This window comes from Pieris rapae, chromosome 22 (assembly GCF_905147795.1).
Source record: "Pieris rapae chromosome 22, ilPieRapa1.1, whole genome shotgun sequence".
Taxonomy (NCBI): Eukaryota; Metazoa; Arthropoda; class Insecta; order Lepidoptera; family Pieridae; genus Pieris; species Pieris rapae.
Window position 1 is genome coordinate 5834550 of NC_059530.1, and position 18797 is coordinate 5853346.

General features: G+C 33.2%; 2 protein-coding genes across 3 annotated transcripts; both read right to left on the minus strand.

Moving 5' to 3' along the window:
- Nucleotides 1-333: 333 nt before the first annotated feature.
- On the minus strand, nt 334-11164 carry LOC110997982 (protein phosphatase 1 regulatory subunit 36-like). Its single transcript, XM_022266387.2, has 10 exons — nt 11070-11164; nt 10402-10498; nt 8761-8826; nt 8037-8168; nt 5171-5315; nt 4321-4473; nt 3072-3300; nt 2261-2425; nt 889-1008; nt 334-451 (listed from the first exon to the last, which is right to left on the minus strand). Exons 1-10 carry the CDS (start codon nt 11162-11164, stop codon nt 334-336), a joined length of 1320 nt encoding a protein of 439 aa, XP_022122079.2.
- A 2911-nt stretch (nt 11165-14075) lies between these two features.
- LOC110997988 (probable dolichyl pyrophosphate Glc1Man9GlcNAc2 alpha-1,3-glucosyltransferase) lies at nt 14076-18172 on the minus strand. 2 transcript variants are annotated; one of them, XM_022266393.2, is made up of 8 exons: nt 17961-18170; nt 17602-17874; nt 17371-17518; nt 17053-17295; nt 16880-16985; nt 16415-16613; nt 15914-16000; nt 14076-14688 (listed from the first exon to the last, which is right to left on the minus strand). In XM_022266393.2, the coding sequence occupies exons 1-8, from the start codon at nt 18017-18019 to the stop codon at nt 14217-14219; spliced, it is 1587 nt and encodes a 528-aa protein (XP_022122085.2). In that variant the 5' UTR covers nt 18020-18170; the 3' UTR covers nt 14076-14216. The 2 variants fall into 2 exon arrangements, with proteins under 2 accessions (XP_022122085.2, XP_045489169.1); XM_045633213.1 differs by lacking the exons at nt 14076-14688; nt 15914-16000; nt 16415-16613 and having other exon boundaries at nt 16880-16974; nt 17961-18172.
- Nucleotides 18173-18797: the final 625 nt, after the last annotated feature.

An 18797-nucleotide genomic window follows, 5' to 3' on the forward strand; every position in this document is an offset into this window, starting at 1 on the left:
TAGTGATCCTATCCTTCGTGATTTGTTATTTTAATAGGCAAATGTTAATCAGCCTTCTGTGCCTGTCGTCGACTTTCTAAAGATACCGGTCATTACGTTTTCCTTCACCGTACGAACGTCTGTTAATTGGGCCAATATTAAAGTCCACTTGTAATAAACCTTCGTCGTCAGCGATGGGAGTTACACGTTTAAGCTAATGTTCGTCTGCGTATACCTAACGAAATTCCATGTCCAGTCAATACGTAATAAATCACCTATTATTTTAAAAAGTGAAAAGACAGTTTAATTAAGAATATTTAATAAATAGCTATAAAGTTAAATATAAATATAAAATTATCTCCCATAAGGATGGAGGAGTTTGCCGAGTCTTGTTTGCCATTTACGTCGTTGTGTTTCACTGCAGGGCCGAATGTATTCGGGATCATCGGGGAATGATGGTGGTACAGACAGACTAAAATCAAAGAGACATTTTTAAGATTACAAGCAATTTTAATGCCAACTTAACTCATTAAAAATAAAGTTAATTACAAAGAATTTATTTAAATGGCAACATCTTTAACATGTCACTATTGACTGTCATTGCTGTCATCTGTCAAAGTGCGACAGATAATGAAGTATTTTTAACAATCGAATTTCAACTATTTTTTAGGTGCATAATTATTATCTTCACCGATTCAGTACCTTTCGTGCCTTCTCCATCTACACGACACTGGCGAAGTACCTTGTGCCCAGTTGGCACAAATAAAAGCCATAACAAAAAAAAGTATTTTCAAATCAAGTCTACTTTGGAACCCTTTAAGAGCGTACCAATTCTTCTATATCATTATAGCTTAGATAGATATCATTATAGCTAAGAGATTATAGAATTGTCTTATAAAAAATACATACATTCGAGACTCTTTCCGTGGAAGAACAATATCGGGATATATTTTCTGAGCTGTTGTTTGGCTTTTTCTCATTGTACTACTAACACTCGATTTAGATGCATGACTTTGAGATCGTGAAGACCTGAAATTTTCGTCAATTTGAAAACAATAAGCGTCAATTGTCAGTGCTGTTAGCGCAATAATCTGTACCTCAATGACAACCAGTTCCTGAATAGCAAACGTATTTTTTTTTGTTAATATCTGTTTAATGTGTGGCATTTTTTGACTAAATAAATAAATAAATAAAATTTACATTCCAAGTGTCAAATCGCTAGTTGCCAGAAGCAAGATTATTTCGACAATGAGATTAATATAATAGACATATAACTTTCAGGCATAATAATATTTAATTTTTTTCCGAGTTTCTTAAACTTAGAAAATTATTCAATACGATGAATTTAATGATTTTAGTCTCAGGGCAGTTACTGACTAGCGTATATTTCTGCGCATATGCGGTCGTTTCACTTACACACGCGCTCAAAAAACCGGACGCGCGTAAACTGGCATATTTCGGCGTGTTCACTCGAATCGGTATTGGTATCTTGTCAGTATCAACATGGATTCTGTCGAAGAAACATTACTATTTGAGTTACTTACTCGCCGTCGACTAAGAAGACGAATAAGGTGCTGGGTGTTATCGATGGCTGCGTCAAGACCGAGAAGTACTTAATAAACACTTACACTTAATAAACTCTCCAAAAAACTGTTTGTTTTTTACACGTGCATGTTGGTACGAAACTCCAAATAGGAGTTTATACGCGCGTAAAAAACGCTAGTCTGTAACCGTCGTAAACGAGTGAGACATTGCTGGACATTGCTTGTATAAGCAATACCTCACCAGGCATTGCCTAAACAAGCAATTCCCTCCCCTGAGATCCTGTTATCGAAGGCTTTGCGCCAATACACTTTTCAATTTGCGCATTTAACACTATTAACTATGGTCAAGGAAAACCGCTTTCGACCAAAAAACCTACATACATATGTCACAGTAAAGTTGTTAAATCAGAGAGTTAATTGAATCTCTAGACAGTTAATTAAATACCAATATTCAATCAAGTCGCTAGCATTTTTATTAAAATAAAGCAGCGTCGAAAACGTTTTAAAATTAAAATTAAAATTAATAATGTAAAATAAGATGGCGGTCATGGCTGATTACTATTAGAGTAAAGTAGTTAAATCAGTAACTAATTTACAGTAACATATAGATACACAGCTAGCTGATCACTTGCCTATGGAAAAAGAAAAGGATTGGGAAACAGATGGGTTTAAAGTTCAAGGACACTCTCCCTTTTCTGTTACTCATCTATGGATTTTACTATTTCCAAAGCACTCACACTGAAGCTTTCGATTTTCCTTCGCTAGCCGTGGGTAGAGGCTTCAACATTGTATCGAATGATGACCGATGCATTCCAATTATACCCAACACAATGCCCAGTTCTCTTAATCTTTCTTCAGGGCCTGAGACTGCTTCTTTCATGTAATGAAGCCGTGGTATCAACCTATACAATTAAATAACGTACTCAAAACCTTAACAGATGGGTCAAAAATCCCCTTAGCCCAGTGAGTGGTGAAAAACAGTAAAAGTCTGTTCCATAAAAATACATATAATTCGTTATGGTTTTGTGCCAACTACGATAATTATTGAAGAGGGCAAAAATACAAAATAACCAATTTTAATAGTTTTACAAATGTTACCAAAGTAAAAAACATGTGTTTTAACCGGCGGAGGAATTCACTCATTTATTAAAATTCTAAAAAAACTGCTTGTGCTACTTTGGAGTATTTAAAAAAAGTTTATAAAAATAGTGACACAGTATAAAAACACTAACTTCCCACATCGATCCACAAAGTACTGTTTTCGTGTCACGTGACCCAAGCATGACACCAGCGCCACGGATATTGTATGAACTAAATTTTTCATACAAAACCTTAACACAAGTCAATCAGTTTTGTAATTTTTGTTAAACACAAATAAATGAGACAGTTTTATAATAAATTATAATCTTTTTATAGATAAAGTCAGCGTTCTGTGCCTGATTTTTGGATTGCAGTCACGTCGGTTCACTATATATGTAATCGGTGTTAATAGAACCACTACTGCACAGCCGTGATTAGACACCCCAGAATAATATAAATTAACCTTACTGAGAGCACTTTATAACTCCTAGTCCCATCAAACGATAATCAATCTCCCTGTGACAGAACACCTCGTTCATCAGCGGTGAACATGTATTCAACTTCTTGTCATGTCTTAAGCATCTCCCAAGCAACACTGCTCGCTCTTCCCGACTCATTTTATTTATATAACCAGTGTGAAGATTGTGCTCCACTGCGTTGAATATCTCCGATTTGAATACGCGGTTGACTTCCAATTCTAGTAACAGATGAAGAGTGTCAAAAGACTTTGAAGTTATACTTCTTTTGGCGCGATGGAGAAAAATGATGAGAGTGAATTTTTACGATGCGCGCGCACACCAACACCTACATTCAACATTGTAAAATTAGGTCTAGGTGGCATGGAAATTGATTACTATGTTCAAGTTGTATATTCTAGTATTTTTATATTTAGAACACGTGTTTCGTAACAGTACATTTAAACAGTGTGAATAAATTTCATATACGACGGCGATAGTATTTACTAATAATTTATTTATTTATATAAAATCTTTTTGATTAATTTTAATAGTTATCATTAATCACTACTGCATTTTAGTTATTTTTTTCCATACTCCTAAGAAGTATAACTTCTAACGCGTGTACATTAGTGCACACACTCTTTTTTCTAAATAAATTGTCTTACAGTGAATTTTAAGACTTATAAGTAATTTTAAAATAAACTTATTTTTTAAAGAGGATATTTAATATAAGAAAATGTCTTATAAAACTACCTACATCGTATTAAAAGGGAAGACACGGAATTTGACTTGTCGATTTTTATGGATGGAATCCATTGGTTATTCAGATCATCAGAATCAGTTCTTACTTTCTAGTCTATGCGTTTTCAACAGTATCACAACATATTATCTGTTATCATAGACTATTGTTAGGAAATTGCTAATTAAAAAAGATATTTCAAATATGGAATCGATTAGTCCACAGGCTACATATTTACATTTAAAACATTACCGTGTTGCACAGTTAATGTATATATAATCTATTGGTTATTAATTAGCCTTTCGAGAAAATATACGTTTTAAATATTTCTATATTGTTCTGTCATAATTTTATTTAATTATATAGATAATAAGTCACATACTGCAAATTAAAAAACATTGGATGTTTGGCTCTACAGGCTATATTTTACAGCAACGTGTGGTCTGTGCCATAAAGTATATGATCAAAATACCACCAAACTAGAGACAGATTTATATGCAGTAAGATAAATGGATCTCACCTATCTGATTGAACGACTTACGACCAAGGGCCAGCCACACAATTTGGACACACATACGCAACAAAGTTTCAATAAGTCGTGCGTCTTTGTCCGATAAAGATCGACGCTTCTTCTGAGGTCCCATGTGATGAAATTTTTTCATATCACCGCCACCTGCGTAGAATTTTACTTAATTAAAAAATATATAAAATTTCGTACTAGGAGCGGATGTATTATAAAACAAAATATTATTTTTTAGCTAGAATTCTGGACTACGTTTGAAAAAGTACAATCTTTTTGAATTTAAAATAACTGCTGAAATAAAATACAAAATAGTTTCTAACTAAAACAAAATATTATTTTATTTTTAGACAAATTTTATTTTTAGTTTATGTATTATTAATTACTTAAGTTATTATATATTAATTACTTATATTATTAATCACTCATGTGGAACATGGTGTAATGGTTGCAACTCCTTACAAACAATGTGTAAAACAAAAAAGTTCTTCTCTTCCAGTCTACTCGATTGATTTGAGAACTGGCAGTAAATGCAAAATTAGAAGCATTTAATATACATATTTTGTTCATTAGTTCATTAGTTCCTATATTAATAAATGGTTTTGAATTGAATGGAATTTTGTAATCAAAATCTCAACACTAGACAATGTTGGCACAGAGTGCATAATAAACAAGTATTATATTTAATAACCAATTCTTAAAAGGCCGGCAACGCACTCGCGAGCCCTCTGGCCTCAAGACTGTCCATGGACGGCGGTATCACTTAACATCAGGTGAGCCTCCTGCCCGTTTGTCTCATAACTACAATAAACTCCATATAAATCTTTATATAGACAAAACATATACTAACCAATCAACATAGTACTATATTCCTTAGCAACCAATAATCTTAAGTCGGACAAATTGTCTCGGAACTCGCTTTCAAGGATTTCGCACTGGGGCGTTCTTACTTTAGTCTCTAATTCAATTATACGGTTGGCCATTTCATCTGCAATCTAGATAGCAGTTTTAAGACTTGCTTATAAGAATTTTAAAAATGCAGAAGGTATGTATAAGAGTGGCGCCATCTGGATTGGGTTGGAATCCTCTACCCCCGTGGGCTACAGAGACGACTAACATGCATAGTTGCTCATAGTTTTAAATCGATTTTTGTTTAGTTTTTTGTAATTGTTTCTTTTTTTTTAATGATTGTTTTGATTGATATTTGTATGAGCTCTAAATGTATGTCATGTTTGCCTTTAAGTGCTTGTCATATTAAAAAAAATATTTTGTGTTTGTTTTTACCAATGTATCAGTGTGCCGAGCGTTGGTAAGCTTTATCAATAAAAAAAACAAAAAAAACATACATATAAGTAAATACTAACAACATTTGAAATGTAAATTAATAATCTATATATATAAAAGAAAGTCGTGTTAGTTACACCACTTATAACTCAAGAACGAAAGAACAGATTTGAGTGAAAATTGGTATGGAGGTAGCTTAGAGCCAGGAGACGGACATAGGATACTTTTTATCCCGTTCGACAGCGTTCCCGTGGGACTTGACATGAAACGTCAGTCACTATAAAAAGTGGTATAACAAATAAGAATCAGACTTGGAATAATAAAACGCAAATGATAGCTATGTAATTGACGTATAATGACAGCTATGTAATGACGTATATATGACAATTTGATATTTGTAAGAAATCAATATTCAAAAGATTTCTATTAAATAAATACGTTTAATTATTTTTACAATTTACAATTTAATTATAATGATAGTGCTATTGCCCATTCGTATAAACAGTGAAGAGAACTATAAAACTCGGTATTGTCGTATGTATACAGTTCATCCAAAGAATGTTGAATGTTTCTATTTGTTGTTGTTGTCGAATGACGCATTTAATCGAGTATTGGAACGGGAACGTGAATATGATCACCAGGAATTAGATTTAGTAGTTCAAACGAATGTACCCCTGTTGAAATACCAACAAAAGGAAGTTTATGATACTTTAATGAAGGCAAACGATGATGAAAATGGTGGTTTATATTTCCTAGATGCCCTTGGTGGAACTGGCAAGACATTCCTCATGTCATTAGTTTTAGCAACTGTTCGGGCGAGATCCAACATAGCGGTTGCAGTTGCTTCTTCTGAAATAGCAGCCACATTGTTAGAAGGATGCCGTACGGCTCATTCAGAATTAAAATTACCGTTAAATCTTCTAACTATTGGAGAACCAACGTGTAATATTGCAAAACACTCAGCAATGGCCAAAGTTTTAGCGGCATCGAAAATCATCATCTGGGACGAATGCACAATGGCGCATAAACGTGCATTGGAAGCACTTAACCGAACATTAAAAGATTTACGCAATGAATCGAGATGTTTTGGAGGAGCAATGATTTTACTGTCTGGCGATTTCCGCCAAATACTGCCAGTAATTCCAAGATCTACGGCTGTCGACGAAAAACGCTTGCCTCAAATCGTCAAATCTATGGCGCTATGTGACGAAACTGCAGCTGACAACAAACATGAGAGTTACATTGCTTACTGATAAAAAAGAAGAAAAAGAATAAAGATGTAGATGACCTGAACTACATAATGGTATGCGTTTGGTGGTTAGAAAATTGAAGAACAATGTAATTTACGCTACGATAATGATAGGAAAATTCAAAGGTGAGGAAGTTCTTATTCCGAGGATCCCGATGATCCCAACCGATATGCCGTTTGAATTTAAAAGACTTCAATTTCCGATACGTCTTGCATTTGCCATGACCATCAACAAATCACAAGGCCAATCCTTAAAAGTTTGTGGTTTAAATCTAGAACATTCATGTTTTTCCCATGGTCAATTATACGTGGCATGTTCACGGGTCGGAAGACCATCAGCGTTGTTTGTTTTTGCGCCTGATAATAAAACAAAAAATGAAAAAATGTGTATCACAAGGTACTTAAGGGAAGAGCAACCTATGTACTAAAATACAGAAATAATAATGAATGATTAATGTAGGTATTTAATTTTTTTGTATTTTTTCCAATAAAAAAACCCAAACTGCTTATTTATTGCCATTAAGGCGGAACAAAGTTCGCCAGGTCAGCTAGTATGGGAATAAAACAAGGCGTTGTTAATGGAATGGAATGGAAAAAATGGAATAACAGGTGATAAAAGTTTGCGAGTATTTGGACCATAAGTTTGACAACATTTAATAAATTTTTTTTATAAATAAAAAAAACATTTAACTAAAAATATCTTGACTTATGACAGATGTTCTTATTACGACTTAATGAAAATTAATGTGACATTTGCATGCCCATATGTGTGGCTGATTGTGCGGATTTTTTATAATTGATCTATATGTACCACTTTCCTGCAAATAAATGATTTATTATTATTAATGTATATCTCTCTTAGATGGTGGCGATTCTAAACACTGACGTTATGCTGGGAACGATTATACTTCGATTTAGATAATTGTTTCGGTAGGCACACGACTTATATCACTAAGGAAATAATGATTTATTTATTTATTATATGAAATAATATTAGAATATATAGATATATAGAAATATTTATTTATTATACGACTAATACTGACAGTAAGCTGCCTCATGAACCATTACCTAGGTTAATCCTAATCATCCAATCATTATATTTCCAGTTCCTTCCTCCCCTGTCCTGGTCTGACCTAGCAATTGTTTTAAGGAAAAGAAAAGGACCATAATATAGACTCACTTGTAAATAATACTGGCAGCAGAATGTTAAAGCTCTAATGAACCTCTCTGTAGTAGGAAGATGTAGAATGTTTATTAGAGCGGGGCTTAGAATACTGACTGGGGCTGTGTATATTGCGATATCCTTCACATCCTGTATAAAATTAGTTCTAAATAACTAGCTTAATAGACTTGTTGTAAATATTTATTCACTATATGGTGAACTTCGTATCACCAATTATTTGTGTAATACAAAATCTTTTAAGCAGACCAAGAAATCGATACAAATTTCTGAAGGCATGACATGATGATCAAATGGCAATTTTCCACTTCTTAAAAGACAGCTAGAAACAGTTTTCATTGGAAAATTCAATTGTCGTTTTTAGTATTATTTTTATTTATGTTTCCCGTTTAAACTTTTGTATATATCACGCTATTTTCCCGAAAAGGTAGGAAGAGACCATGGATCTCCACTTGCTACCTTCCAAACATACTCTTATTTCTTTCACTTTCATAATATTCACTATGCATACTTCTTGGATTTGGACCAGGTACGTAAGACAAGGGATACCCGACCTGACCTCACCATCAACGTATTCCTAAACAGCTTCTCATTCTATATAAAATGCGTTTATAAGACATACAATTACCGATAGTAGTATTTACCCTAAATCGTAAAGTCTTTTATTAAATAAATAATAACTAGAGAAATAAGAATTTTTTTATTTTAATATGTATTTTCTCACTTGAATCGTGATGATGTCAGGTTGTCCTGGCTTTAACTTCCGCTGGTAGCGTCTTCTAAATCTAATCTTAAACGAAATCATAGGGTAAATATACATTGTATGATGTAAAAATGGCGGTCACTCCTGTTTCAAATTGTGGTCTTTGTTGAAATTGTAAACATGTTGTTGACTCCGTCATGATTATTTCGGAATGATCGTGAAGAACTGAGAGCTTAGAAATTCCGTGTTTTGTTTTATTGTAAATGGTTAGGTTAGGTTAGACTTGTTGATTAGGAACGTTTAGGACGTCTCGTTTAGTCACTTGTCTGATAAAACTTTAGCGATTTGATTGAATATCGATCTTTAATTAACTTTCTAGAGATCCAATTAACTGTCTGATATAACTACTTTACTCCGACGTATATACGGTAAGGAATATTACACACAAGTCGCTTTTAACTAACACTTTTGGTATTTAGAGGCGGGTCAAAGCGAGCACAACTTATTTTAGGCTACACCGTGGTTCCAAATTTAAAAGTTTAAAACTAAGTTAATCTAGTTTAATGAATATTAACGCGAATCACATTTCGATTTTAAGCAATTATAATCAGCGAGTATACGCAGCTATTCTAAAATGTTAAATTTTGTAAATATTATGAGATTTTATTGGTTAAAAGTTTATTTAAATTTCGTATCAATACTCGTTCATATTTCTTTACGACAAAAGTATTTTGAATACAAAACGTGAGCGTAACTCGTATTGTTTATCGACTTCTTTGCAAGTTACAGATTGTAGAAGCGAAGCAAAAGATAGGACAGATACTAATACAGACTGTAGACCAGTGTTTCCCAACATGGGGCGCACGAGCCACAAGGAGGCAATTTAATTGCAAAATAGTCTCATTATATTATAAATACAATTTCAGTATTTCATTATATGTTTTGAAAATAACTTACTCTGTCCTATAAACCTTTCTTTGATAAGAGTATGAGTAGGTATTTATACATACAATATTTTTGTACTAAAAATTATGTATTGGGGGGAGGGGGGATAAAGAATTTTAGAAAGGCTAAGGTGTGGCATGGCTAAAGTGACCATTTATTCTTTGACTCAAAACGGGACATTGGTTTAATTTAGTTCAAATGTAGTAGTCAATTTAAAAAAATCATATTTGTCAGAAAAACAAATTTGTTTTAATATCTGGTGACGATTCAAATAGGAATTAAACACTTGGCACGTTTTTTTATATTCTGCTGCTCAAATTGTCGCACGGTTTGAAAACGGGACAATTTTGCGTCCCACAGTACATTTTAGCGACACCGGGACTCGTAATTGGAAAAAGGGACAGTCCCGTTTAAAAAGGGACAGTCCCGTTTAAAAAAGGACGGTCCCGTTTAAAAAGGGACAGTCCCGTTCAAAACGGGACGTGTGGTCACATCAGGCATGGCACAAAAAAGGTTAGGAATCAGCTGTATACAGTTATATTGACTCTGGGGACTACACAATAGATTAAAAGATAATAGATAAGACTCTCGCCATCCATAGACAATAAGAGCCACCTGGGATTGTATTGGCTAACAACTGTCTTTTCGCAGTCTATGAAAGTGATATAGATAATAAAAGATATTAAGTCTGTTTTTTTTAATATGTAGAGATCTTACTTGTTCTATGAGGTCTACGTCATCTCTAAATTCTACTGTTCCTGTCGGTGCTTTTATAGGGATGTGAATAGCTTCGACTGGTTTTGGGGGAAGGTCACTGCAATAATTAGTGTAAGATATTTCTTTTTTATAGAATAGGGGCAAACGGACAAGAGGCTCACCTGATGTTAAGTGATTCCGCCACCCATGAACACTCAATGCCAGAGGGCTCGCGAGTGCCTTGCCGGCCTTTTAAGAATTGGTACGCAAATTTAAAATATATTTTTGTTAAGAAGAATAAATAGAACCAACTCAAGGAACTTCGACGCAGCTATGACAAGTGGTAAGACACAATCAAATTATTTGAATTCACGCCCAGGAATTCCAAAAAAATCGTTCACTCAGCACAGCAGTCCTCTTTTATGCCTTAAGGCCCTATTGCAGCACGAATGCTGTGTCGGGTAAACGTTAAACTACTGTATTTTTTCTGAAAGGGATTTCTTGGCTTGCGATAAAATATATCGTGTAAATTTAAAAATCAAGTTCTATATAAATGTTTATGATATGTTTATGATTTTCATAAAATGAATTCAAAGTGCCAAAAGTTGGCTATGTTTGGATGTCACCATCTAATGACGAAGGAGAATTGTAAAATATTTTTTTTAAAAACATGTAAGGGTAAAAATTACCTCACAAAAACTAAAGCTTCGGTATTTTCATCCCAAACCCAGTGGCCATCTTCATAGAGACCACCGAAGCCTCCTTCATCATCGTCATCAGCCATCTGTTTTATTTTATTTCCATATTACTTATTCATAGTACCGGTACAAGGATTTTTATAGATTAATAAAACTTTGCTAAACTAGATTAATACAAGTTACAAAAAATTAATACATAAAAATAATAAGCTTACCCCAAATAATACTTTAATCAAATATTATTATAAAAATTTACACATGTCACCAAAGGCATAGATAATAAACTGTTTAAAATATTTTTATTGACTGACCATAAACTTACTCCTTATTCTTGAACCGTACGAGAGAGTGACATTTGTTTTTTTATAGAACAGGGGGGCAAACGGGCAGGAGGCTCACCTGATGTTAAGTGATACCGCCGCCCATGGACACTCTTAATGCCAGGGGGCACGCGAGTGCGTTGCTGGCCTTTTAAGAATTGGTACGCACTTTTCTTGAAGGACCCTAAGTCGAATTGGTTCGGAAATACTTTAGTCGCACTCTTCATTTCTGAAGGTCGTGTTAGTTGCACCGCACAACTTCCTCCACCTTCCCTTGTCTTCGTTAGGCCTTTGCGCCTGGGTGAATGTAAGTTTTTTACTTCCTCCTTGAATCTTTATCAGGGTACTATAATATACTACGGAAAGTCAGATATTTCATAGCCATAAATATATGACCTTATTTACCTTTTATCTTTGTTCTTGTACCTAGATCCTATGTTACACATGTACCTACTGTAAGTCTCAAAGAACTAATGAACATTTTGTTCGCCATTCACATAGCTTTTGCAAGTGTATTAAATTAGTTAATAAGAATTATTGTGTGGCCATCTGGACTTATATTTTTCCTTCTTACCATAAAAGCCGACAAAGCAGTTGCTGGTATTGCATGGGCGGGAAACATTAACTCCTTTGTCTATTGTCCAATGAGAAAATAAATAAAAAATCCATAGACGAACATTTTAGCATTTCAGCTGTATTTTCGTCTAAAAATCCTCGCATACAATATTTTAAATTTACGATTCAATTTATTTTATTTCCGGAACTTCAAACAACTATTTTCTTAAATCTATCGTAATGCAATTCATAGTCATAACTTGTGATTCGAATTTTCATCGCCATGTTTGTAAGTTTAGCAAAATTTACGACGTCAACGGTAACTTCGCGGCGCCACAGCATATAAAGTTATGTTAATTTACCAAATGCATGGAAATTTTCTATAAAACCTTAAATAAACAAACTTTTTGGTATGATGGATTAAACAAAAAATAAAACTAAACTAAAAGACTTGGCTTAAAGGTCTCGTTACCAGGCCATAAAATAATTTAAAATAAAAAAATTCAAAATTAAACAAAAAAAAACTACCTGTCCTTTACAGTTTGGGCCTGAGACTTATGTTTAATGTTCTAACAGGCAAGTAGGTGATGAGCCTTCCTTACACATCCCATTGATCATTTGGTGCACCAATATATATGTCGTAGTAGTTCAATCAGAGAGTTAATTGAATCTCTAGACAGTTAATGAAAGGTCGCCCCTATCCCCTCCTTTGCTGTATTTACAATAAACGGCTATCCAAATCTTGCAGTGCGGCACCTGGACATGTCAACAACGAATGGGAAACGGCCAGCTTGGTAGATAAGCGTTATTTGAGAGGTGATAGCGGGATTCTTTTACACAATTTATCTCGACACATATAATTAATCTGGATTTTCATTCGTTCTTTAACACGCAAATTGCTCCGAATGTTATTTAATTTTGTTTGCCTCGTTGCCCCTTGTATGCATTAAACGAAAGAGAGTTTTGCAAATCATATTCACATTCACAAAAGGAATGATTTTCAAACGCCACATTAGGTAAATTTGGAAAAGGATTAGATTGGTGAAATAGAAAATCATCTAGATTAGAATTATACCACAAAGGGACAGGTGCTAATTCATTGAATTCACGTTCACAGCCGATTGCGCGCTTCGGCACAAGGCGCCGAGCCCTTTGATCATGCCCGTTGTGCCATGCCATCAGATCTTTACTTAGCGCAGTGTTCCGGCAATATACGACATTTAAGCATATATACCTAATTTTGCTTTGACGGAAGACTATGAATTGTTTTATTAATCGTTACACCAATTTTAGTCAGAGGATAATAAAGAGGATAGATAAAGAAATTGTTGTAATGCGTTTATTAAAAAAGAGCACTTTAAGATGTTTTCAGTGAAGAATCGTTTGCATTTGAGATACATATTAAGGAATCAGGTTGATCACCCCAAATTTTTAACTAAATTTAAATTCAGTGTACCGTCTAGACTCTAGATACTCCAAGCATCCCATGCGAGGGACATGAAGGACTTTCTGAAGAAAGCGTTTAGACAAAACTTTCCGATATTCAGATGAAGCATTCTGATAAACGTCTAGTCAGTCTGAGCGTCCGTCAGACACGGACCTGTGAAACTAATTAAATGTTATACATTATACAATTTATACAGTATAATTATTGACATCAAGCGTAAATTAGATCATCATTTTGATGGTAAAATACCTGTTTTGTATTTTTTGCTTTACTAAATACTGACTAATTCGATATATTCAAATAAGATTTTCTTTAGATTTTACTTTATTTTATTTTACTTATAGTAACGTGTTATTTTGAGTTTTTTTTTTTGTTAATTATTTTGCATTTATTGTAACTCCACCCTCTGTTGGTGTTTTTTTTTTGTTACTAGATACGATCATATAGCATGGAAATTTCTACTTTATTGCCATGAAGTTAATGTATAATGCTTTTTATCACCTAAAACCCTTGGACGTTCCGATGCTGACAATAAGCGCCGGGTCTTACGGAATCACTGATTAACAACTTCCGATATCATATATCATGCTTTTTATTCTTTAACTAATTAAACTAAACATACATACGTATTTATCAGCAATTTCAATTGTTTTTAAGGGGTTAAAAAAAAGACTGTAGTCATAAAAATTTATTTATACAAACGAATACTCTCGATACAATTAGCATTCAATTATTAAACTATTAAATATAAATTAAACATGACAGTTTTAGTATTCTGTGTATAACAATATCAATTAACACAATTACATGTTTGGATTATTTGCCTTTTCTGTGGTACCGTAGAGTCCTTGCAGTCAGTAAAGTAGGAACTCTGCTTACGTTAAATGTTAAAAAATAATAATAATAAGTCAGCCACGCATACAAAACTCCGCCCGAACAATACAACGATGTTATCATTAGCGGTAAAAAGGGAAATCTTTTATCAAACCCTAAAGACGAATGCAATACATCATAAATGAAGAGCACCAGGAAACCATACAAATATAACGATTCATAGCAATTCAACATTGGCAAAATCATAAAGCCGCGCCTCCTTGGTTTTTTAGTCTTTGGATCGTCGTATAATCTGGGTACGTTGACGAATCCCATCGCACAATGTGTCAATAGTAAAAATAATTTTATCGCGCCGAGATTTTTTGGATACAAAAGCGGAAATAGCGAATAGTGTCCAGCTGTTGATAGTATTAAGTAGGATTTTGCGTCATCTTCACCTAATACAGAGAGGAAACTGAAAAATAATATAATATATGTACTCATGTTTTTTTTATAAATAATTAATCCACACGTTTGGGGATCGTAGAATTCCTTCCCTATAAATGAAGTGTCATTCACATTTTAACACAGTGTCAATGTCAATATGTCAAACTCTAAAATAACTTGATCTAACTCTAACTCAAACTCAAAATATGTTTATATTATGTAATTTGCCATAATGGCAAACAAGTACACTTATGAACATCAAAAGAAAATTAATTGAAAATTTACAGTTCGCAAGTCAAGGGCGTAGAGCGGGCAAGAAACTTTCCGCCACTCTTTTCAATCGCCAAGTTTTAATACAAATTGTTTGAACTAGAGCAAATCAATCCCAAGGATTAGGGTCATTTAATTATATACGTAAAATTTATAAATAGCTTTATACATAAATTTACGTCGCAATTGTCGCAGTCGAGCTTAATAAGTCGTTCAATTGAAAGCCTTTTAACCAAATAGCGGTGTTTACCAGCGGCTGAGTTTGAAGGGCAAAACTCAAAAGTCTAGACAAATAATGAAACGTCTTCGATCTAAGTCATAGCCGTTGTATCAATTGGCTGAATATCTTCCGGGCGGCTAGTTAAACGGCGCTGTAGGGTAAGAGGATGTTGATTTGAAGGCTAAATCAAACTGTTGACATATACAATCGTTTATTTGACAGTATGAAAAATTGTGTTATTGACAGTTATCTTTTTATAAAATGGCTTAAAAAACAGTCATAGAGTAAATTACATAGATAATAGTCAATATAAATGTTTGATTTATAAAAAAACATCAATAAATAAAAACCGTACCGATACGATAATAAATCGGAATATAAAATCTATTTTTTTTTAATGGCTTTAATTTGTGCCTACTGGGCACAAGGTACTTCGCCAGTGTCGTGTAGATGGAGAAGGCACGGAGGAGATTGATCGGTAAACATAATTAAAACCGAATATAATCTATATCTGTTTGCTCCAAAAATGATAAATTTATCATTCTGTCAAATGTCAAGTTTTTGCGTGTTTAAGCATTGCCATTAGATTATGTGCTTACTGGCGACGCCATCTTGTATAGAGCAACGTTTTGGCGGGTGTTTTTAAATAATGTTCAATTTGATACAAAATCAGGTAAGGGACCTAGAGTAAATTAAATATCAATCAATCATATGATTGAGCCTATTTAAACACGAATTTGCATTTTTTTTGAGTTAATCTTACCTCAATGGTATTAACGCCATTAATATTGCTTTTTCATGTACATGCCAACCAAACATGAAAGCACATGTTGCACATATTGTCAAACACCTAAAAAAAAAATATTATTAAATATTTTATATTTACATTTCCGGTTCCCAAAACCATAGAAAAAGCATAGAAAAAAAGTCTCAGCCACAATTTTAGGTTAACAAATGAATTTGCAAGGCTGTTTGTTATTGTGTATTTCTTAATATATGAATGTGTGAATTTATATGAATATGCATATGCATGGTGATATAATATTTAGAGAAAAATAAAATCTGAAGAATGTCCCTTTCAGTTTTAAATAAATCAATCAATGAGACAAAGAAATTAATTTTGATGTACAGGAAACATTTCTGCATCAAGTTCTCTGTCAAGACGGACAAAAAAATTTTTTTTTTCCTGAAAATCAATCTGAGGCCAAGATTACAAACCTAAATAAACTAACATCGGGTAGATAAATATACAATCAATGATTACCTTATAAAGCTCATATTTCGATACCTCCTATCTGCCCCAAGGTGCCATAGTTTTATCAATGCTGGTAACATTGACATCAGTGTGAATAGAAAAGTGACACTTGGTCTTATTGTTGGCAACACTGAATGTTCAAACTCCTTTACAAGACCACCAGTCATAGAAGCCACATTACTTGATGCATTGAATCCCAATTTTTTCACTGAAATTAAGAAATTCACATATTTTTTACAAATACCAATAAATAGCATACAAATTTATTGCTCCTTTAAAGTTGTGTACAGCATGCATGAATATTTTTATGTCTGCTGTTGAATAACTTATAATATGATATGATGATATGAGTATAGTTGTAGCAGCATAATATGAAGCAGCATACAGCCTCATGAGACTCAAAAATGAACTGATCACATCCTTACCTATAAAGTGGATTATTATCACACAAATAATAAGACATATTATACTTACATATAAATAGCAAAACTTTATCAACAAAATTATACAATGCCCAAAAGTTTGGAGCCCAGTAAGCATGGCTCAAGCCTCTTTTGAATGGAAACAACCTGGAAAATAACTGTAGAATAAATGGCATTAAGAAATAATTATTCACATAATAAAATTTCTAGATATTAATCACTTACCTGTGGTAATTGGTGAATAAAAGGTCCAAATGAAAGTGCAAACACTGCAATTACTGTAATACCTAACTTTGTTAGATTAGTAAATGAAAATGAGTACCAAGGCGTATGTACACCATCCTTAGAGGAGACGGTAAAGCAGTAGGCACGCAGTAAAAATACAACATATACTGGTGCTATGTACATATAAATATGCTTAAAATTTAATAAAATTGCAAACCATAATGCTGTCTGTATAACATTACCCTGAAAATAAAAAATACAAAATTAACAAAAGTGATGAAGAAATATTTAATTTACATTACATTACAATTTACTTACTTTAATCATATGTGAAATGGAAATAAGCATAAGCCCATATAAAAATCCATTATATTGAAAATGTATATGGTCAACCATTAATAATCCAGGATTAGCAACGAGTAATATAAATACAAGTAGTTTTCCATTGTCTAGCAAGTCAGCACACCTAAAAGATAATTTTATTTACATTAACTTATTAGACCTAGAGTAGATTTAAAAAGTAGGTTAGTGATAATAAGATAAACTTACTGTTTCACTCCATAAATATAAAATAGATCTAAAACAATTACAGATAATCTCTGAAATATTACAGTCACCTCTGAGGCATAATATAAATTTTCAATCTTCAACATCTCAGGGTCAAAATATTTTGCTACATGTGACAAAGCATACTCCAACCAGGCAAAAAACGGAGGATAATCTAGAGTCCATTCTGAAGTTGATTCAAAATACCATTGATCAATGGACTTGTTGTGGGTAATTGCTAACCAATTTCTGTGAACCTCGAAATCCGTGGACCGACTGAAACACGGCAAAAGGTTTTTTATAAATCTTCTAAAATATTTGTTAAATATAATATCTATATTTCATATTTTAGAACAACTTACTAAAGCGGCATAAACAATAATTTTACCGCAGTTACTATTAACGTTACTTGAGTTATCATGGTGCACTAATGCATTAGCAGACAACGCTATTCCCGAACTCTGAATAACCACGCAATTGAAAGACTATTAACTATTTAATGTTTCATACATTTCAATTTTACTAGTTTCTACTAATATCTAACATCGGTAAATTAAATTCTGTACATGACACGCCGGTTCACGGTTGAAATTTTCGTAATTTTCATTTACGTTTATGATCGTCAAGTGACAAATATGTTGACACTCGTCACTCGATCCTTGACAGTCGAGTCAAAGATCGAGTTAATTATAATTAAACATAAAACAAAAAAGGTACTCTAACCGAGCCAAAACAGCAACGAAGGTACGTATCAGTCTTTTATTTTCAAATGCGAAACGAAACAAAATAGTCCTGCAAATCAAATCAAATCAAGAATCATTTATTCATGTAGGTAACACAATGTACACTTATGAACGTCAAAAAAGAAATATACATGGATGATGGAATGCTTCTAATTTTACTTTTACTACCAGTTCTCAAATCAAAGGCGTAAAACGGAAGAGAAGAACTGGTAATAAACTCTCCACCACTCTTTTTGTGATGTGACGGTGTGCGCGTGCATCGTTTTTACTCTCGTCATTTTTCCCTTTAACTGACAAAGAGCTTTATAATTTGTATAACTAGTTTGATGATATTTAATGGCTTAAAGCATTTGATAAATAACCTTAATGCATAGTCATATTATATAACTGATTATAATGTAAAATATGTATACGTAATACGTATATTATTTTTAATAAGTTATAGTTTATGGTATG

Excerpts from the sequence above, each read along its gene's own strand:
- LOC110997982 (XM_022266387.2), bottom strand. The coding sequence starts at position 11,164 with ATGGCTGATGACGATGATGAAGGAGGCTTCGGTGGTCTCTATGAAGAT. Across the intron at positions 4,474-5,170 it reads ATATAGTACTATGTTGATTG|GTGGCGGTGATATGAAAAAA; the intron begins GTTAGTATATGT and ends AATTCTACGCAG. Across the intron at positions 2,426-3,071 it reads GGAGTTATAAAGTGCTCTCA|GTTGATACCACGGCTTCATT; the intron begins GTAAGGTTAATT and ends TTAATTGTATAG.
- LOC110997988 (XM_022266393.2), bottom strand. The coding sequence starts at position 18,019 with ATGATAACTCAAGTAACGTTAATAGTAACTGCGGTAAAATTATTGTTT. Across the intron at positions 17,519-17,601 it reads TATATTTATGGAGTGAAACA|GTGTGCTGACTTGCTAGACA; the intron begins GTAAGTTTATCT and ends ATTATCTTTTAG. Across the intron at positions 14,689-15,913 it reads ATGGCGTTAATACCATTGAG|TTTCCTCTCTGTATTAGGTG; the intron begins GTAAGATTAACT and ends ATTATTTTTCAG.